This window comes from Micropterus salmoides, unplaced genomic scaffold, assembly GCF_014851395.1.
Source record: "Micropterus salmoides isolate LMB-PRFRI ecotype aquatic unplaced genomic scaffold, ASM1485139v1 Ms_hic_scaffold_12, whole genome shotgun sequence".
Lineage (NCBI taxonomy): Eukaryota > Metazoa > Chordata > Actinopteri > Centrarchiformes > Centrarchidae > Micropterus > Micropterus salmoides.
The window spans coordinates 13,004,266-13,025,775 of record NW_024040263.1 but is presented as its reverse complement, the minus strand read 5'-3'; the positions used below and the strand labels follow the sequence as shown (position 1 = coordinate 13,025,775).

The 21,510-nt window shown below is 42.8% G+C and overlaps 1 protein-coding gene across 2 annotated transcripts; it reads left to right on the top strand.

The window, feature by feature from the left end:
• The first annotated feature begins 859 nt into the window (after nt 1-859).
• On the top strand, nt 860-20,759 carry si:dkey-117m1.4 (serine/arginine repetitive matrix protein 1). Of its 2 annotated transcripts, none has more exons than XM_038713428.1 (9): nt 860-1,026; nt 8,641-8,735; nt 9,083-9,164; nt 10,338-10,719; nt 11,617-11,691; nt 14,250-15,391; nt 15,557-16,386; nt 16,547-16,786; nt 18,857-20,759. In XM_038713428.1, the coding sequence occupies exons 1-9, from the start codon at nt 932-934 to the stop codon at nt 19,108-19,110; spliced, it is 3,195 nt and encodes a 1,064-aa protein (XP_038569356.1). In that variant the 5' UTR covers nt 860-931; the 3' UTR covers nt 19,111-20,759. The 2 variants fall into 2 exon arrangements, with proteins under 2 accessions (XP_038569356.1, XP_038569355.1); XM_038713427.1 differs by having other exon boundaries at nt 861-1,026; nt 16,547-16,801.
• The last annotated feature ends 751 nt before the right edge of the window (nt 20,760-21,510 follow it).

The following is a 21,510-nucleotide window of genomic DNA, read 5'->3' as shown; positions in this document are numbered from 1 at the left end:
GTTAGCAAATGTAGGTGCCACATTGCTGAGACCTTTGCAATGTGTTACCCTTGAAGTGACTTTTGTACCCACCAACTAAAAGGTCAGTTGAATAGCCCAATAAAGTCAAGGTATTTTGACAGTTGACAAACTGATAAATAAAATGTATATAAGCACAGGTTATCGTTTGCCATTGTCACTAATGCATCACTGCTAATACTACTGTAGACTATTTCAGATCATAGAAACAAATAAATAAAATAGTAGCATATTTTGATGCATCTTAATGTTAATTGGGAGATCTGTACAAGAACAGTTTGTCTATGCTCACCGATACAGATTTTATGAAGTAGAGAGTAGAGAGGAAACAACAAAAGACTCATGTAATGATACACAAATCACACAAAATGTGGATGGGGGTTGAGTTAACCTGTTGATACAATAAGGTGTGCATATGGGTGTGTAAATACTGTGCTAGAGAATGTTTTCCATCATGTTATTCTGTCTGAAAGACAAACTCGATCTGAATATTTCTCCTCCGTCGCCACTTTATTCTCATCATTTCTTCTTTCAGTTAGCAAGCTACTCACTCTTAGAAATGGTCCACTTTTTTTCTTCATCTGCTTGGTGAGCGCGTCCATTCCTCTGCAGGGGTGGCCAGCATCAAATTATTTATTAAAAGTGACCTACAAGTTGATGTTTACCTCCCACAATGCGGTTACTTAATTCTACTGTTTGAAAATCAAACCATAGTCCGGTTTGGCTGATTGAAACGATTCTATAGCTACATTACAGGCTATTTTGTTGCCTGGCGCGCGCCGCGCAACCCCCCGCTCTGCCGCGGTGGGAGCGGCTGGAATAACCTTGGTGTGAGCCAGTTGAGCTGCTGGAGAGAAGAGCGAGAGAGGCTGAACGGTACGGCGGTGGAAGATCAGCGATTGCTGGCGTGAACATGGCGGAGACCGTACGCTCGCTCTTCGACTACCGGGAGACACAGAGCCTGGACAGCGACGGAGAAGGCATCAAACCGGCACCGCCACTGCGAGGGTGAGGGAGTCAATTAATCATGACATATACAGTAGTGAAAAACTGTTTCATTATAGTGTTTTCCTCCCCAATGACAGTGAGACTCCGGTGGGTGTGTGCGCGCATGTATGTGTGAGGGTGTTTTTGGTGATCTAAAGTTGTAAACAAACGTTACTTTTCAAGTTTATCAGTGAGCTATAGTCCAGCTGAAAGAAATGATGTTAGAAGTCGCCTGTTTGTCTCATGCGAGCTTGTTTTTTGAACATAATTCCACCTTACAAAGCAGCTCCAAAGAGGTGTGTGTGCGCGTGCGCGAGTTTGCGTCCGTGTACATGTGCGCGCGCGTCTGACATTTAATTCACCTATTAAATGTGTGTGTTTGAGTGGCAGGGTAATGCAAATTCAACAAATACACACTATCTCAACAACAAAGTCATTTCACCTATCTCGAATTTGCTACTTTTTTCCAGGTAAACCCAAAAAGCTGGAGTTTAATAACAACGTGTTGTGTCTTAAACTGTAAATAACAAAAGTTTTCAGGATCATAACTCATAATGCAACTGTATCATTTCACAAAGTTATACAAATGTTGGAATTAATGTACTGTCAGAGCTTCCCTGTGTGTGTCTCTCTCTCTGTGTAAGTGCGCGCTCGCGTTTGTGTGTAGTGAGCGCGCGTATGTGTGTATGTGTGGTTGTGTGAGAGTGGGAGAGAAAGGCACACACACAGGGAGGGGGAGAGAGCGTGAGAGAGAAAGGAGCAGCTCTGTGTGTGTGTGTGTGTGTGTGTGTGTGTGAGAGAGAGAGAGAGGGAGGGGGAGTGGTGTGTATGTGTGAGTGTGTCTGCATGTGTGTGTGTGTGTGTGTGCTAGAGCAGAGGAAGGAGGAGGGAGTGTGTGTATGTGTGTGTGTGAGGGATGGGAGGGGGAGAGAGTGTGTGCGTGACAGAGACAGACACTGAGTGTGTGTGTGAGAGATGGGGAGAGGGAGGGGGAGCTCAGTGTGTAAGGAGTGTGTGACAAAGAGAACAGGAGTGTGTGTGTGTGTATGTGTGTGTAGTATTGAGTGAGTGAGTGTGTGTGTGTGTGTGGTTCTGTGAGGTTGTGTTTGGTTGAGAGAATGAGTAAGTGTGTATGTGCAGGGTGTGTTTGAGAGAAGGGAAAATGTGTTTTTAAATGTGTTTTTCAGAGTGTGTGTGTGTTTGCACGCATGCCTGTTATTGTTTTTGCGAGTGTATGTGTGTGTGAGAGAGAGAGAGTGAAACAGAAAAAGAGAAACTAATAGTGTGTGTGGAAAAAGTGGGGAATAAAGGTGTGTTTACTGTGTGGCAGAAGAGAGGGAGAAATGATTGTGAGAGACTGTGAAGGACGTGTGTGTGAGTGTGTATGTACGTGAGAAGGAGCATATAAAAAGTGTGTGTGTGTGAGAGAGAGAGAGAGATAGAGGGGAAGTGTGTTAGAGGCACAGGGAAGGGGAGGGGAGAGTGTGTTTGCGCATATGTGTGTGTTAGGAGAGTGGGGGAGGGAATGTGTTTGTTTGTGTGTGCATGTGAGTGAGTGAGAGGGATGGGAGGTGTGTGTCTGTGTGTGAGCATGAAGGACTGTGTTTATGTGTAACCAAGTGGTGTGTGGGTTTCAGTGTGTTTTTAAAGGGGATAATAATCAAATGCATGATTGGTAAAGAGAGCGTGTGTGTGTGATGTTTTGGATTGTGTTAATTGTGTGTGTGTGTTGTCTGAAAAGTGAAGACATTATTTTTTTGAGTGTGAGAGATAGTACTGTAGAAACAATGCAGAAAGTGGTAAAGGAAAGGGTGTGTGTCTGTCTTTAAGAAACTGAGAGGTGTGTGTGTGTGTGTGTGTCTTTGTGACGAACAGAGAAGGGAAGGTTGTGTGTGTAACTGTATGTGTCTTGCAGAGAAGAGAGAGCAACAGAAGATGGAGGGTGTGTGTTGCAGAGAGATAGATAGAGAGAGCACAGAGTGAGTGTGTGTGTGTGTGTGTGTGTGTGTGTTTAACAGAGAGTAAGAAAGGAAAAGAGAAGGGAGTGTGTGAGGGGGTGTGTGTGTGTGTGTGTGCATACACTTGCGTGTGCAGGCTTTTGAAACAGAAGGGGAGGGTGAGAGTGTGTGTGTGTGTGTGTGTGTGTCTTGGAAACTGAAAAAGAAGGTTTGGTAGCTAGTGCATATGCTGTGTGTGTGTTTCTTTGTGTGTGTGTGTGTCTTTTCTGTGTTTGTGTATTTGTTCTGGAAGGAGAGGTGTGTGTATGTCTGTCTGTATAGTGTGTTTGTGTGTGTGTTTATTCTGCAGTCAGTAAGAGAGGGAGGGGTGTGTGTCAAGGGGGAGACAGACACAAGGTTTGTGTGTGTGTACTTGTGTATATGTGTGTCTGTGTGTGTGGCTCCTAGACAAGGGCAGTGTGTTTGTGTGTGTCATACAGAGGGAAGGAGAGAGTGTTTATGCATCTACTTTGTTTATGAAAGAGGAAAGGACAGTGTGTGTGTTTGTGTGCGTGTGTGTGTGTGTGTGCACGCATGCTCAAAGGAAAAGTATTTTTGTGTGTACTGCGTGTGGGTGGTATGGTATGGTATACGTGGGGGGGGGGTTGTGTTTGTATCTGTTTTATTATTGAGGATTCTCTGTGTGGATGTGTGTGTTAGAATGTTCTGCATGAAGGACAGAGTGTACGTGAGGCTTATTGAGTGAGTTTGTGCATGTGTGCCGTGTGTGTGTGTGTGTGAGTGACTGATTGTGTGTAATCTAAACGGATGTAGTAGAAACAGTTGCGTGACAAGAGGTTGTGTGTGTGTGTGTGTGTGTTTGTATCTGCAAGCACACGTAATATTTGCTCGTCAGGGACTGAGGAAGAATAATATGTTTGATGGAACGTGTGTGTGTGTGCAGTACAGTAGAGGAGAGAATATATTGTAGAAGATATGTATGTGTCTGAGAATCTGTAATGTGCAGATTGTATGCGTGCGTGGTTGCCATTGTGTGTGTGTGAGAGAGGGGAAAAAGTGTGTGTGTGTCAGAGATGGAACATGAGACTGTGGGTTTGGTTATGTGAGCACTGGTGAGAGAGAGAGTGTGTACGCGCTTGAGCAAGCTTTCCTATGTGTGTGTGTGCACATGTAAGCTTTGGGGGGGGGGGGGGGGGGGTGCGTGCATGTGAGCTTGGCTACAGAGAGAGGATATTTGTGTGTACTCTGCGTGTATGTGTGTGAGTGAGTGAGTGTGTTTGCGTGCCTGTAAGCCTGAGAGGGAGGGGTGTGTGTGTGTGTGTGTGTGTGTGTGTGTGTGTGTGTGAGAGTGAGTGAGAGCCTGTTTGCGTGCCTGTGTGTACGTGTGTGTGTTTGCATGTGGGCCAGATAGGGGGAGGGGTGTGTGTGTGTGTGTGTGTGCACATGTGGACTCTTTGAGCTGTGTGTGTATATGTGTCTGTATGTGTGCTCACGCATATGTGTATCTGGAGTATGGACTTGTTTGTGTATTTGTGCATGCATGTGGCTTGGCGGGAGGGGTGTGTGTGTGTGTGTGTGTGTGTGTGTGTGTGTGTGTTTTAGTTGGAGTGAAGAAGGGAGAGAAGAATGAGGGAATCGATCAAAAGGGTGAGACAGGAATGGAGGGAGAGATTGAGGGGTCAGCTCGCTGAAGAAGTGGAGGTGAGACAGATTTGGTTGGCATGAAAGTTCCCAGAAACTCGCTGAACCAGAACTGAATACACAGACACACACTCAGACGACCCAAAATAATCCAGCAAAATATAAACTCTGAGGAAATCTGTGTTTTTCTGGGGAAAAGCCGGTGACCTGTCGGTGTTGCTCAGGACTGTCTGCTAAGCCTGTCTGTGTGAGCATGTTTGTAGGCATGAACAACTGTTGAAGCTTTGTTCTACAGTTGACTCTGATGTTGTTGTTATTATTATTATTATAAATTTTTTTTACAGGCCTTTGTTGGTCTGGCTAATAAGGAAATATAATGGCCCATTGCCTTTCCCTGGAGTTTTGTCATGTCATTTTATTTTATAAAATCTGCACGATTAATTCTAATTAACAATTCCAATCAAACTTGCACGTTTTTTGTTTTACACACGTGACGAGTTTAGTTTGAAGTTCTACTTACCAGGCCTTTTCTGGAGTTTTCAACTGCCATTCCATGGTCTTAATCAGTGGATGGAGATGGCTCAGTAGTCGTCTCGTTACCAGAGTATGTCATATAATTGTATTTGAAAGCTCTGTGGGCAAAAAGCTAGTGGACACTGTCAAAGTACTATTTCTAAAGTCAGCCATCTTGATTATTTTATATGTCATTTTGCATTCCCCTGCTATATCGTGGCATATTTACATAAAGTGAAGTAAAGTGTTCTTATCATCCTTAATGCAATGGTTCCTTTATTATTACATTGATTTATTGCCCTATGTTGAAGTACACAGACCTAAAAGTAAAGCAGTATTGTAATCAAAAGCAAAGCCGTGTGTTGTGACATAGTTGAGTGTGTGTTGAAGGCGGTAGGTGGCCACAGAGGATGTTATCAATGTGCAATCATGACAGTGGGGCCACTGTGTGGTAATGTGATGTTTACAATTTTGTGATATGTAAAACACCACAATTCAGTGCAGCTGTATGGAGTAAAACCTTTCAGTGGATTGAGGAAGTTGTTGTAACATCCATTGGAGCGTTTATATGTTAACAGTCAGTGAAGTTATGTGGCAAAGGTTTTTCAAGATTTTTCAAAGCCAATTATCATTTGTATGGCCAGCAACAGCGCGGTGATATATTTCAAAGTAGATATTTTCTCACACTTGATTGTGTGCATAGAACACTAAAGGTTTCTCACCATTTCTTGGTAATTATCATGTTTGATTTTTGGTTATGTTTCTTGAAGCCAAGATTTGTGTGCTTGGTGCAGAGGAAAGCTTTTCAAGAGGGTGGAGGGGGGGAGAAAAAAAGTCTGTACATGTGTGAGCACAAATGCAGCCACACACTCATGCGCAAGTATCACGAGTCCAGATGGGAGTGGAGTGGATCAATACAAAGACAGTGGGTCTGGTTGATATCTCTGCTGAATGAGTATCTCTCCCTCTCTCTGTTCTCTCTCAGTCTGTTTTTTTCCTCTTTTGCTCCTTTTTCCTATTTTTCTCCCTGTGTCTGTTTTCTGCTGCTTCACTTTTTTCTCTCCTGTCCCTTTTTTTTTCTTCTTTCCTTTCTTCTTCTCCTCTGTTTTTTTTCTTCTCTTTCTCTCTCTCTCTCTTGTCTGCATGCAAACACGCACACACACACAGACAGTAATGAACACCTCAAAATCCAAGGCACGATCTTCCAATGGCCTAGTTTTTTAAAGAGCCTCCAATGTCATGTGAGTAAAAAATAGACTGACGGAAAACAATATTGAGATCTGTGGTAACAGAACTAGCCCAGAATCGTCAGAGGCCCGGATCAATTTGGCTCTTCTGAGCGAGGCAGTTCTGGCACGGATTTAGTCTGAAGACGATAATCTCGCCTGGCCATTCTGGGCTCACACAGGTGGCTGTTTTCAAGCTCCCTGGGTTAATGGCACACTCTTTAGTGGTGATCCAGAGGTCAGAGCACACAACTACAAACACTAACTTGATTGCAGAACCTTACTATGGTCAGTGTGGTCATTATTCAGAGGCTACAGGTTCACATAACTGTCATATCATGCTGGGTTGACCAGTTAATTTTCCTATTCCTCAGTCGTTGAGATTTATATGTAGGGCTTTGTTTTGAACCTCAGTACAGTACGGAAAGTTAATGTCTGCTGTGTGGGTTTCTGATTTAAGTCACAACAATTAACAATTTTAGAATGCAGTTTATGTAGTTCTTGTGTGGCTGCTTGATATTTGGACATTTCTGAAATTTGGTTTCTTAAATGTAAATGTATTAAGTTAAATGTACTCTAATACGTTGTTATCCTATCAGCAAGAGTATCTCCAAATTAAAAAAATCCCTAACCCTATTTATATGCAAAATTTGTTACTGTATATTTTTTTGTTGTTATAGTTTGTGTGAGGTCATTTATTCTTTTCTTTTGGGCTCTGTGACAATATTTTCTCCTGGTTCAGGCTGCGTTCATAGTCACATTGATGTTTAAAAAGGGATTTTTAGGGTTAAGGGTTAAAAATGCACTGGAAATATTTGTCCTCAGGGGACAGTATTCACACTGACATGGGAATATTTGACAGCTCAGTAAAATAAATGTGAACACTGGTAGGTTGAAATGCAAGAGAGGTTATTCCTAATTACTGGGGGCATTTTTTAGCTGCTAAATTAAAAAAAATCTCAGGCATTTAATGAACATTCAAGTGCACTTATGCCCTGAGCTCTCTTTAATTTATGAACGTGGTGTGTGGTGAGGAAAGATGGCAAAGTTTCAGAGACGGAATGTTCAAGAATTTCTTTGCAGGAAGTTTTGCTGGGATTGGACTGAACTCTTTTCCTCCTGGTCAATCAGTGCAGTTTGTCTAAACTTAAAACCACAAACTAGAATCTGGATTTTTTGTCATGTTCAGTCACACACAGTAAAAATCAGTTCAGATCCATGTTTCCCAAACTTAGGGTCGGGACCCAAAATGGGTCACAGGTCCATTTTTATTTGGTCAGTAAAATTCTTAACGATGTTACAATATGTAAATATGTGAATGAATACTCTTTTTTGCTACACTTGTCTGTTCAGCTCAGATGCTGTGTAAGGTTTTTTCTCTTTCTTCTTCCTAACCTGATCGTCTGTCCACATTCATACAGGATTTTCATGTTTGTAGTCTGTGATCTGTCACTGTCAATCCTGTGATGTCTAAATAAAGTACAAGGACCAGTTGGCTTAACCAAAGCAATTCAGAATGGAGAGGAGATGCTTCAATGTGTAATATGTGGGAAAGTGCTCAGTAATGAGGGTTTTAAAATCAATAAATTGGACAGGTATCACCAAGGAAACATTCACTGTATCGTAAAAGTCCAAACATTTTTTTTCTTTGCAAAGAAGAATTCTTCAAGATGTGTTGATTCAACTTGGCACAACATACTTGTGTGAATCTGGCTTTCCAACTCTAGCATACCTGAATAACCAATTCAGAAACAGGCTAAATTCTCAGCATGACCTCAGAACAGCACTTTAAAAAACTGAGCCCAGAGTAAAGCAACTGGTTGAGAACTTCGACCAGCCACATACTTCTCATTAAATTCAGGTCATGTCAAAAGACATGTTGGTGATGATTGGAAGGGATAAGAAAATGAGAGTAGAGAAAAGGGTGAAACACAGAAAGGAGAATAGACATTTTATATACATGGTTTGTTTTGCCCTTTATCCGTAGTTTGCACATGTATTTTTGTAAATATGGGTCCCAGAGAGATACCAGATTTCTCTTTTGGGTCTTGAGCTGAAAAAGTTTAGTTAATCATTATCTAGTTGCTGTGTCTTTGTTCCTGTGCTGCTGTTTTTGTTATGTATTTCATTTGCTTATATGAAAGGGCTAAACGCAGTTTGTATTGATCCATTAGGTGCCGATCAACTTATTGATCACTCTCTGACCTGACTGATGTCAAATTTGGCCAGTAGGCTCATTGATTAAATGATAATTGCATGTGTGTGTGTGTGTGTGTGTGTGTGTATATTCCATGCAGGCGCGGCTGTGGAAGGAAAAGGAAAGGGACACCCGTGAAAGTCTTTGTTACACACACTGAGGAGGAGAGCGTGCCTGAACACAGCTTCAGCCCAGGTGTGTGTGTGTGTCTTATATCTGCACGCCATATTCTCACTTCCATCAACTGTGTGTGTGTGTGTGTGTGTCTTTGTACATGTTTTGTGTGCGGTATGTGCATGCGAATCTGTGTGATTGGTATGGGGGTGGATCGTGTGCAAGTGAGTGTGACCTACTTTTGTGTGTGTGTGTGTGTGTGTGTGTGGGCTTGTCTATGTATGTGCTGCAATGTGCACCTGTGTATGTGCTCCAGGAGATGGGGTGATGACCTGTGTGTGTGTGTGTGTGTGTGTGTGTGTGTGTGTGTGTGTGTGTGTCCCTGCATACTTGTATGTAATCCTTTTATACTGACGCTGTGCTCTCAGGTGATCGTAAGGAAGCAGCAGAGAATAAACGGCCCACACTGGACGGGCCTTTCTACAACACAGAGCCTGCTCCTCACAGCTGGTGAGCATACATTTGTGTGGTTCTATTGATTGGTAGGATAAAATATATATACACATTTATTTTGTTGATGTTTGCATGATGTTAAATATTTTGTACAGGTATCAGTGCAGACTAATAAAAGGTTGGACCGTTCCTGCAGGCCTGTCTAAAGGCTACTTCATTCGCTCAGCTTTTAGAGTTAAAAAATGATGAATGGTTGCTGATCTTAACTCAGCACTCCAGGACAGCTTTGTCTGAGAGCAGCACTTCTGAGTTCCGGTCCTCAGGACACGGCAACCCTGTTGGTTTTCATTTTAGCCATATTATCAGGCTGATTTATGTCAGAGGAATGTAGTAGACTAGCGAGTAGGATGGAAAATCAGCAGCACTCAGAGGACAAAGATTGAGAATCACTACCCTGAAGCACTGGCATGAGTTTATAAGTGTGGATTTTTAATGTTTGTTTGATTTACACTCATTCAGCTGCAGTGGATCCCTACAGCAAATAAATGAATATTACAGCTAGATGAATGCATGAATACAATGAGGAAACATCATAATTGCAATTATGTCACCAGTGTTTAAATACCTTGATTGAAAAACCGCTATTACAGACACACTCACAGCTAAATCATAAAATAAATGCAAAGCTGGATCACTGAAACCAGTATTTACCTTTAACCCTACATCTGACATATGAGCCCTCAACATACGTACTCACACTGAAACAGATCAATTACAATATGACAAAACAGAAAACTAGGGCTGCAACTAACGATTATTTTCATCATCGTTTAATTTGACAATTGTTTATCTGGATATCTGATCACTCGTTAAGTCGATTGTTATAATTTTCCAGAAAACAAGGTGAAGTCATCAAATTGCTTTTCTACTGCTAAAAAAACAGCTATTTTCACACAATGAAAGAATAGCAGCAAACACTCAACAAGCTGGAGTCAGTAAATGTTTGCCATTTTTGCTTGATAAATGATTTAAACAGTGAACTGTAAAAAAAATATTGTTGATTAATTTTCTGTTAATAAACTAATAGTTGAGATACTAAAAAATGCACAGCATGTCTTTCTAGTTCAAGCGAATTGTATTAGGACAGAATAAGAGACAGGCCAACAGCACATGTTGTCTGATAAAGGTAGTGAATTTAACTTTCAATCCCCCACCCCCTTCACCTCCCAGCGGTACACCAGAGCAGGCTCATGGCAAAGCCCCCTCCGGACCCAAGACCAGCTCCTGCTCGGCCTCTACACCAGCTCCAGCTCCTGCTGCTTCCTCTGCCCCAACCCCAACACCAGTCCCTGCCCCTGCCCCTGCCCCGGCCCCAGCCGCTGCGACTTCAGCTCAGGCCCCTTCACTGACCCCCGCCTCCACAGCTCCGGCTGCCCCGACAGCCTCTGCTCCAGCCCCAACAGCCAGCTCCTTCCCTCCCTCCCCTAACTGCCGCATCCGAGAGGTCCACTGTGGCAGCCAGGTGCGGCTGGTCGTTATCGCCATCCGGGACATCACCAAGGGGGAGGAGATCACTGTGGATTACAGCCTTACAGAGTGGGGAGAGAACCTGGTCAGTGCCTTGAACGACAGATCCATACAGTATGTTTGTGGTATTGTGATCACGTTTTAGGACGTTTATTACCTCCCAATCAGTTTTACACCATTAAACTTGGTATTTGGTAATGTGTCTTGCATTTAGTTGTTCTTTCAGATAAATTGTCAAATATAGACAACCTCACAATGTCCTGATGGTTGGAGAAAATATTGTCAGCAATCCAGAAGGGCAAAGGCTTCATGCTGGACTCATTATACACTGATGTTAAACAGTCACTCAGGAAGAAGTTTGTTGTAAAAAAGGAAAATACATCAGTCTCTCTCCACCAACAGTAGCATCAATAGACAGGAACTCAATGCAGCTACAGGACATTATGTCTTGATTGGGCAGAGCTGCTCATGCTTGCTTGTCTATTAGTTTATTTCAAATCTTAATTCTTAACCTAACCTGAACCAAAACCCAATTTCTCGCTACCTATAGTGCTTTAGCAACAATAACCATGGTTATTACCTGTCATCTGTTCCTTTAATGGAACTCATTAGATTGGATCAATTTACTCAACAAAATGATACCAGAATCCATTTAAGGAAATTAAATTGACAAAATTGAAAAATTGACATCAGAGGTTTAAGTGGGACCACTGTTCCTTCAGAGCCACATTTTAATATCTGAAATTTGGCTGAGATAAAGTTCAGATCTTTTTAGGTTTCTATTATTGGCGGATTGATTTGTTCTGTGCTTAGTAGCCCAGCCTGATTGATAAACCCATGTGTATTAGTAGGAGATCTAAAGTCCTAATCATCCTCTGCTTTTATGACCATCTGTGGAGGGGTGTCCTCCTGCTCTCTGAGTGACAGCTCAGGCTGATTGTGGTGTCAAAAATTAATAATGTGACTGCTCTGCGTCCCACAGGGTTTCCGTGGTACTGTGTCTCCGGCGCAACACGAGTGTAACTCTGACACAGAGAATAACAACAATATCAAAAAGGTAAGAGAAACGCCCCTGTTCCCTAAAAGTATGCAGACTCTTTTATTTGAAATTTCACACCACTTGCCAAATTTAAAGAGGTGGTATTATGCTTTTTGGCCTTTCCCTCTCCTTTATTGAGTTATACCTTTTTTGTGCATGCAATAGGTTTGCAAAGTGAAAAATCCCAAATTCCACCCCAAAGGGAGTTCCTATCTCCCACAGAAAACAGTACTCTGAACTGCTGGTCGGCATGTACATGTACAGCTGAACCGAAGCTGTTTACTGGCTTCTCGCTGACCCACCCTTCTCTGCTTCTGATTGGCTAGTAGTCCTTAACTAGGAACTGCGCATGTGCAACTCCCAATAGAGATCATTTAAAGACAAGATGTATCACTCCATAGCTAAAACGAAGCCTTCAACACAGGGTGAAAAGATGAGCTGCAGCAATGTGCAGTATGGGGGGAAAAAAAGGTGTATTTTTAAAATTAAACTATGTAAACCTGTTCTGGTACAACCCCTAAATAGGATTTTGATCCTGAAAACGAGAATAATACCTCATCTTTAATGTAACCTGCCTCACACACTAATTTCTCCTTAAAATTAACTTGTTACTTTACAAAGTAAGGTTTCAAAAAGTTTGAATGAAATGTCTATGCAAATATAAAAATCACTTAACATTTGGATAAGTCTTAACTCATTAACATCCAGTTTCACTCTCTGACCTTTTATCAGCTTGTTTCATATAATGTTTATACAGATTGAAATATTGAAACCTGAGACTTGCACTATGAGATGGAAATTTTTAAGATAACATGCACATGACAAAAAGCAGCTATAATCAGTGTTTTTATGTTGTACAATGTATGAAATGGCAATGTGTGATGTGAAAAGGGGTCGCTCATAGTGATGAATTATCTGCAGCTCCTCTTGGATTTACAGAGCTTTATAGCAAGTTTCAGCTCATTGTTTATTTTTCTGGCCCTCAACTTCACTGTCACTGTTTTGGTTCACTATCTTCCCTCTTATAGGGTTATTTTGTGTTGCAGCAGGCAGCTGTTTTCAGTGAAAAAGCTCTAAAAAAAAACCTAACAAAATACTTGTACACTACCTGCTCAACAGCAGACAGACACATTTAGAGACTAGCTCGTGAACATAGTGGAGCATTTTGCAGCTGAAGAGACAAATATTAGAGTATTGAACTTAAATTCACCAGGTGGCCAGAAATGTTGATGATGTTACTCCATAACTGTTGGGTGTGTAAATAACTGTTTGTTCACAAGTTTGTCACATCAGTTTTATAATGTAATAATCGAGTCATTGCTGTGGCCAAAAAAGATAATTATTTCAGGTTTATGACACAATTTCTCCAAAAGTCAACCTGACATTTGGTTTCTTGGGAAACTTTGTGATCCTCACTAGAATTTAAATGAAACTTCTGTGGATTTGTTAAGTCACACAGCAGAGTTTGTAGTGACAAAACAGTGGTATTAAAGACGTTTATTTTCCCAAGAAAAAGAAAATCAAAAAACTAACACCGACAGAACCTTCCCTGTACGAGAGACTTCTATTTTGATTACATACAGTAAATACAAGCACTGCATCTGATATCTAATTCTGCTCTACGGTGCGTGTTGTTGCCTCACAACAGTGAGCAAATGTTACTGTGGTTGTGATGTACTGCTGTGCCTGCAAGATGGCAACTGACTGGACAACACTTGATTATCATCAAGCCTCCCTACCCCTTCCTCTGCAAAGTTTTTTTGGTATGTGTAGTAATGACATAAGTCCTCACCAATTTTAACTGCTTAAAGTAAAACAGCATTTTTTCCCCACTGGGCCTCCTTCCATTGATGTGCTCTGTGTTGTGTAGAAAAAGACACCCAACAGTTACAATGTTGCCTTTGGAGTAGTTGTATAACCTAGGCAGCAAGGCGGCTGACTTCCGATGTAGACTGAGCAACTGGCAAATCCTCAGTCCCACTTTCATCTCACACCAATATCACTCCATTCTCCTCCAGCAATGGCCAATCATCTTGCCCGACATAACTTTTTACGTCGAACCATGCTGCTTATGCTTAGTGTCATTTTGCTGCTTATTGTCTCTGCCTCCTGCCACACACTGTGGTCAGTGGTCTGAATGGGGAACAATACAGCAATTACTTATAGCTTGTGTGCAGACCATTCACTGTTGATTCTCTTGCCAGTGATGCTCACCTTCTGCTTATTTCTTTAACATGTAATGACTCTCCTCCTGACTGTGCATCTTATTAGACCAGTGCTATTGAGCCTTACGGTCTTATAATACTTATTTTCTTATTTGATATAAACTTTGCTCAAACAAATGTAGAATACAGGAAAAATGCAGGTTTGTAAAAAGTCACAAAAAAGGAAATGTATATATTTAAAATATAATCTATTAGGTTACTTGTTAAAACAAAAACTTATTTGAATGTGTCAAAACTTCAACAACTCTCAAACCTGTTCACATTTTTTAACATTGTGTTAATACTGCAAAAAAATGGACAGCAGGTGATATGTTTTTTTTTCTCCACTCTGTCACTGTCTCTCACTTCCAGGAGGATGAGCCTCTCTCTCTGACAACACAGCAGCGGCAGCAGCAGCAGCAGCAGCAGCAGCAGGAGTACGTCACCCCCTCATGGTCCCTCTCTCCCTCCTCCTCCCCCATCTCCCACTCCGATGCCAGTGACTCAGACGCCGGAGATGAGGACAACGGCAGCCCACGCGGGCGCGCACTACGCCGCCGCAAGAAACGGCGTGGCACACCTTCAAAGAAAAAGATCCCACATCGGACCCCACCTGGGCGGCCGCTGGGCTCCCCCGCCAGCGTTCCTCATCACAACCGTCCACTTCCCTTATCCCACCCTCCAGCGCAGTCCTCCCCTCCCTGCTCATCTTCCTCCTCCTCTTCAGCTAAGCCTGTGTTCAAAGCTCCGGCTCCGCTGGGCTCCACCACAAGCAACGTCAACATAAATGTCCCCAGAGGAGGAGTGTCCATAGACTCCATGCGCCAAACCTGCGAGTACTGCGGACGCCACTTCCGCTCTCTGGGCCGCCACTTAGATAAACACCATGCCCACCAACCAGAAGTGTGCTCTGCCCTGGTGGAGCGTTACACACAGATGCCCCGCCTGCAGGCACAGAACACAAACCCTGCCACAGCTCACGCACACACTCCACAGCACTCAAAGGCGCCACAAGCCGCGGGACAGAGCCGCAGTTCAGATCTCCCGCAGAGTGGCGCCCAGGACCTCTCCATGTCTCCGCCCACTCTCACAGCTGCTAACCAATCCCCTGCCTCCTCTGGGAGAAACTCCTCCTCCCCTGTGCTGACTCCTCCGCGAGGACAGAGCGCAGTGCCGGTGTCCGTCCTAAAGAGGAGCCCACCCCCTGTGGCTGTGACGCAGTCCAGGAAGGGAGCGATGAGGAGGCTGAAGAAAGAAAGACAGGACGAGGTGGAAGAGGATGAGGAGGACGAGGATGAGGAAGATGTGGAGGTAGTGGAGGTGAAGAGGCCCAAAGAGGAGGAGGATGTTGAGGTGGTGTGCCCTCAGTCCTTCAGCAGCAAGCTGGCCAAAGAGATGGAACCACCAAAAGAAGAGGAAGAGGAGGAGGAGGAGGAGGAAGAGGAGGAGGAGAATGGAGTGTTGGAGGTGGAAGATGAAAGTGGGACAGAGGATAAGGAAAAGGACTTGCTGAGGTAACTTGAGGACTTTTCCTTTGAGATTAGAGCTGCAACAAATGATTATATTCATTATCGATTAATCAAAGTTCATGCCTAATACCTGCCGTTTTTAAGGCTATTGAAACTAATACTATTAAAATGAATAAATTAACTCATATCTCACCCTCTCTCTCTTTTCAGTGGTTCGGGGCGTCACCACTTGCTGCCCCTCCTCTCATCCTTGTCCTCTCTGGTGCTGTACCTTCGTCGGCTGCAGCACTCCGCATTCTTGTCCCTGTCTCGGCAGCTCCAGTCAGCCGAGGCCTGGCGCCTTCTTTGCCACTCCAGCCTGGCTCTCCTCATCCTGTACAACCGCCGACGCGAGTGCGAGGTCTCCAAGCTGTCCATCGCTGAATATCGTGCTCGCGTCACTCCCCAGTGCCCCGTTCCGGTCCCCCCTGGCGCCCCTCCAGCTCTCACCCCGTTGGAGGCCTCCCTGTCCCCCTTTGAGCGCCTGGTGCTTCCTCACCTCCCTAGAGTTGGGGTCCAGGGTAAACGTGGACGAGTCCAGCCCCTCATCCTCCCCCCCCACTGCGAGCCCTGCCTGGAGCTCCTCCTGCAGACACGGCAGGACGTGGGGGTTGACCCCGCAAACCCGTATGTCTTCGCCAGGCCATACCACTCCCCTGCCACACCGCTGCGAGGTACTGACCTCCTCCGTAGTCTGGCCCGCTCAAGCGGTACCCGCAATCCCCGTGCCCTGACGCAGACCAGGGTTCGCCGGCAGGTTGCCATACTGACCCAGCTGCTGCTACTGGGAGAAGGAGAGGAGCCCGGGCAGCCTGGAGGCAGCGCTGTAGAGAGGCTGGAGCACTTCCTGGAGAGGGAGTACCATGTGACACAGAACTGTGCCGGAATTGGCCAAGACCCAGGCCTGATGGGCAGAGTGGGCCGAGTGGTGCTTTGTGGAGAGAGAGATGGAGTGCTGTTCAGAGGAATGAGCCTGAACCACATCTGCCTGGAACTGGACGGTGAGATGGATGGATGGCTGAATGAATGAGTGGAACTGGTGTCTTTTTCTGTTGTCCAGGACGAGGTGTATCGTCCCTCCCTTCAAATTTCTGCTCTTTCTATCCTCTCATTCTTGCCTCCTCTTTCTCTGTACCCTTTCCATTCCTTCCGTCTTTACAGTTATGTCAGGAAACTCTGCAGACTCATACTCAGAGGGAGAGTCTGAAGGGGAGCAAGTGAAGGAGAAACCCGAGGTGCCCGCTCCTGTTCCTGCTCCGATCCCCACACCTACCCTGCTGTATGTTAGGAAGGGCAAGAACAACGGGCGGGTGGGGCGACCCAAGAAGCTCAAGAACACACAGCCACCCCCTCCACCTCCTCCACCCCCACCTCCACCCGCAAACCGCAGGAGAGGCTCAGGTCAGCCCAAATCAGGTTTGTTTGGGTTTCAAGTACAAGTGTAATTGCACAATTTAACAAAAGGGAGGAAGATAAATAAATAAAATTGTGCAGGTGAGATAAAAAAGCATTTCAAAAAAACACAGAAGTCAAAAAAACACAAACAAACAATGAAAATGAAAAAAAAAAGAAAAACAACAATAAAAAAATGAATAAATAATAATGGGAAAACAAAAATGCTGTTATGACGTGAAAAAAGAAAGGAGAGGATTGGTAGTTCAAGCTATTTGTCAGTCAGGCTACAAGTATTTACAGGTGAAACACAAAGTGTACCAGCACATGGTCACTGGTCAAACGCAATGCAAACGCAGTTGAACACATGTAACAGAAACAAAAGTCTCAAGTTCAGAATTTCCCAGTTAAAGTAACCAAAGATCATGATTAATGAAATGTGTTGCTGCAGTCCCCCCTGTTCCATCATGCTGGTTGATTTACAAATGTTCTCATGGTCAGGATGCACTGCTTATAATGAAAAACAGTCCAGACGTTTCATATATATACACAGTGAGTTCAATTTCAAATTAATTGAAAATGTAAAATTTGGGGCTGCAACTATTATTTTCATCATCAATAAATCTGCTGATTCATTTCTTTTCAATTACCTGATAAATTGTCTGGTCTATACATTGTCAGAGAATACTCTCATCACAATCTTAAAATGTTTTTTCTTTTGTCTGAGCAGCAGAAAAAACCAAAGACATTCAGTTTACCATCATAGAAGGAAAAACAGCAAAAATTCCCTATTTAGAAGCTGGAACCAACTTTTAACTAACAATTTTACTTTACTACAATGACAAATCGATTATCAATTAATTTTCTGTGATTGACTAATTGATTCATTGTCTAACTGTTTCAGTTTAAATCCGATAAATTAAAAAGAAAAGGATATAAACATAAGTAAAGGGAGGAATGCTAATGACTTTCTAGTTGATTGAAAATGACCTAGATCTAATTGGCCTAGATTCATGAGATTCTTCATCAGACAGTATATTGTCATTTAAATGTCAGCATTGGAAGACATTCCCATCACTAGATCTATTAATGATATTATAAGCAATCAGTGCTTTCTGACGAGAAGGCGGAGTGTACAATAATCTGAAGTTCGGGGTTTGAATATGACTGCCAAAACCATGACGCATGTATGGAACATTTTCTGCCTTAAAATGAAAATTGTGAATTAGTTGGGGTGGGGGTTGAGACACAACATGTCTGTTAAAAAAACAGGCAAATAGCAACAAAGAAATGGACGCTGTAAGTAGGGATAATGATAATTATCGCAATATAATTTTCCTCAATAACAATATAATAAATGTTCAATATATCGTCAATGAATGTTTGATTTTATTCATTTGAATCTCAAACTAATTAGCACTTAATTTTTCTATTAAAATATTTATTTTGTTGAGAAAAAAGGGATTGAAAAAAGATTTACTAATCTTTTAAAAAAAAAAGATTTGATCAGAATAGTTCTGAATGTTCTACCTCGGTTTTGTGAAGTGATCCACTGTTTGGCATCAAGCGTTTGTTCTCACCAGAAAGAAAATTTTAACCACAATTGACTTTTACTCAGGAAAAATCAGCCTTTAAACTAAAAAGAAATAATGATTATGACATTTATCGTGATAATTATTGATATATCAAATGATATGAAATGTTTTTATTGTGATAACATTTTTGGATGTATTGCCCAGCCCTAGCTGTAAGTTTCCTCCATGTCTCAAAATTGTATGTATTGTAACGCAAAGGAACGAAAAAAGAACAGACAACAAATATGCCCAGGTTTTAGAAAAAAACAACCCTATTTGAAGGCAATTTGTTGCAAAAGGGCTGGATTATAGTTCTGTGACTGTATTTACAACATGTCATGTGCACTCTCTTGTGTTCAGAGTGAAAAGTTGTCTCTGTCTTTGTGGTTGTTTGGTTTTTCCGAGTGTGAGTGGTGGTGAGGGGGTCAAATGGAGCTTCCACTGCCGTCATGCTGAATGATAGGAGCTGTTAAAACACACATACATTGTCTCTCCTTCCTTGTAGGAAAGCGAGGCGTCCTGAAGCGCCCCTGGTCGGAGGCGGAGCGTGCGGCTGTAGAGGAGCACCTGACCCAAAACATCACCGAGCTCCGAGTCCCCGCAAAGGCCGACTGCGAACGCTGCCTGCAGCAGTGCCCGCTGCTGGTCAGCAACCACCGCGACTGGCGAGCCATCAAGTTCTACTGCCACAATCGCATTCAGCTGCTGAAGAAAAACCAGCGGCGTGAAAGTGAGCCCCAGCCCCTCACTGTCTGCTGAGAGGGGGAAGTGTGCGGGGGAGGGAGAAAGGGAGTGATGGAACAAAGAGGCTGGAGGAGGGGGGGGAACGGGGTTGACTGATATGGTGCAGCTGATCAGAGCAGAATCTCAAATGGTACCCTGCTGCCCATGCACTAATTTTGAGAGGACGGTCCTAAATTTCACTCTACTTCTCTGGTAGTGTGGTTTGTATTTGACATGTTTCCTAATTTGACACCTGATGGCATTTTCATTTTGAGCCACACAAGAACAGAAATTTGAATTAACCTTTTTCACTGCTCTACTATAAAAGGTCTTAAAAATGACACTAGCGTCTTCATGGTGCTCCTGATTTAAGGGTTACAGTGCAAGTTTTGTCAAAAGCAGTGCACTTGGACAGGTGCCGTTTGAGACATGCCTCGTGGGGACTTCAGAGACCATGGCACTGGCCGCAGCCTGTGTTGTGTTGTACATGGACTTTTTTTCCCTCTCCTTTCAAATGGATTCACTAAACTGAAATGTAAACAAGGGAGGCAGTTGAGCCCTACAGTGTTGTTATATAAACGTTGTGAAGTAGCATTAGTGTTTTATGCACTTGGAGACGTTAATAGGACAAATGGCCTGTGTTTGGGCCACACTTTCCTTAATAATGGTTATATAATTAGAGTAGGCCTAACTACTGCTAACATACAAGAATAGCCAGATCCTTCCTCAAACAAGCTAGTTCTTCTTTTCATGCAGCTGACTGTGCAATTCTGACCTTGGTTTCATTATATTTGGACCTTAATTTACATGTAAGGTACGAGATGATGAATGAGTTACTGTTTTACAGTTCCCATGAGGTTTTTTTTTTTAAATAAAAATGAATCCCAGCACTACGATGGAGATAATTTTCCAGAGTGGGAGTTGAGGGTTTCATAGGTAAGACAATTAAATGGCCTCAGAATGTTGTGAAATTACTTTTGTATACCTAAGATGTCTAGTTAAACCACAAAGTTCAGAAATATGAGTATCCTTTGACACCCCTCCCGAAGAACTGTATGTTCTCGTTTCCTATTGTTTTTTTTTCTTTTTCAGCCTGTTGCACATTTGTTATTCAAAGTAGTAAACAAGGTGCTATAGGCCACTAAGCTGGATATCACTTTATATGTGGAGAGATTTCCCTTGGTTGTGTTTAAGTTTCTAAAAAAAGTGGGCATTTATCAGAGAAGTGATAGTTCTGTGTCGCCTTGCTTGTTGCATTGTCTGTGTTTTTTTTCGGCTAGAGCTCCTCCTGTCCTTTCCCAGCCACACTACACGGTTTGCAGCTCGACCAGATTTTTGGTTTCTCTTCAGCGTTGCTGGAAATCTGCGTCCATCGGACTAAAACCTCCATGAAACCTCAAGACAGATACTTGAAGTTATTTAAACCTTCGGCAGAGTCTTTATGTTCTTTCTTGCTCTAGCCTTGCCAGTTACATTGTACATAACAAATATATTATCATTATGCTAACTGGTTGTTTCTGCTAGACTATATGTAGCTTTTTCCATTTCTGAGTTATTGCTATCTGTACATAAGTCTGTCTGTAAATACTCCTCAGAGAAAGAAAGAAAAAACACAATGTATGACATGCCTTGGTTATTGTGTTATGTTTTTTCTTTTTTATAAGTCTTATAAAAATGTAAAGCTATGTTTTGTGCTGTGGTTATTTCAGAGCACCAAAAGTGAAATGTTTCTCTCTGGTGAAAACATTATGGTGATTTGTAATTTATTACTTAAATGTTTAGAATTTATATTATTGGAAGATAGTTACAGCTCCCACATGCAACTCACCGTTACCGACACTAGATGGAGGTGTTGGTTCATAAACTGTGACCAGTTCTGAGAAATCAAATAAAAAGGATGTTTCTGAGAAAACCAAACCTCTCTACAGTGAGGGATATTCAGCTAGTTAAAGAAAATGCCTTTCTGCCCTGGATGTGTAACACAGGATTCATGTACTGAGTATGACTCATCTATAGACACCTGAGAAGAAAGCAGTACAAGGTAATTTCATCGGCCTCTGGCCTCCATCGGCCTCTGGCCTCCATCCTGGGGACTCACTTGGCTTCTGATCATACAGCGTGTAACCACAGTTCCTTGTCTTCAGATCCAGTCTGAAGACAACACCTTGAAACATGTCAGCATGTACGCTGTTGAACCTGTAATCACACTCAACAGTGATCGGTCCTGGAGTACAAATGTACATCACAGCAGCCAGGTGACAAGTTACCACTCGAGGGCAGCAAAGGCAAGATTTTCATGGACTGTTAAAAGAAGCATGTGAACATTATGATTAACAGCGGATGGGTGACATAGGATAAATCGTCTCCCTATTAAGAAAGACCGCAGCAAACTTCATTGATTATTTAAATCTCCAATAATATGACAGGATCAGTCAG

Bases quoted from the DNA above. Each gene is read 5' to 3' on its own strand.
- si:dkey-117m1.4 (XM_038713427.1), top strand. From the start codon at position 932: ATGGCGGAGACCGTACGCTCGCTCTTCGACTACCGGGAGACACAGAGC. The intron at 9,165-10,337 runs GTGAGCATACAT...TTCACCTCCCAG, and splicing joins GAGCCTGCTCCTCACAGCTG to CGGTACACCAGAGCAGGCTC. The intron at 16,802-18,856 runs GTTTGTTTGGGT...CCTTCCTTGTAG, and splicing joins CTCAGGTCAGCCCAAATCAG to GAAAGCGAGGCGTCCTGAAG.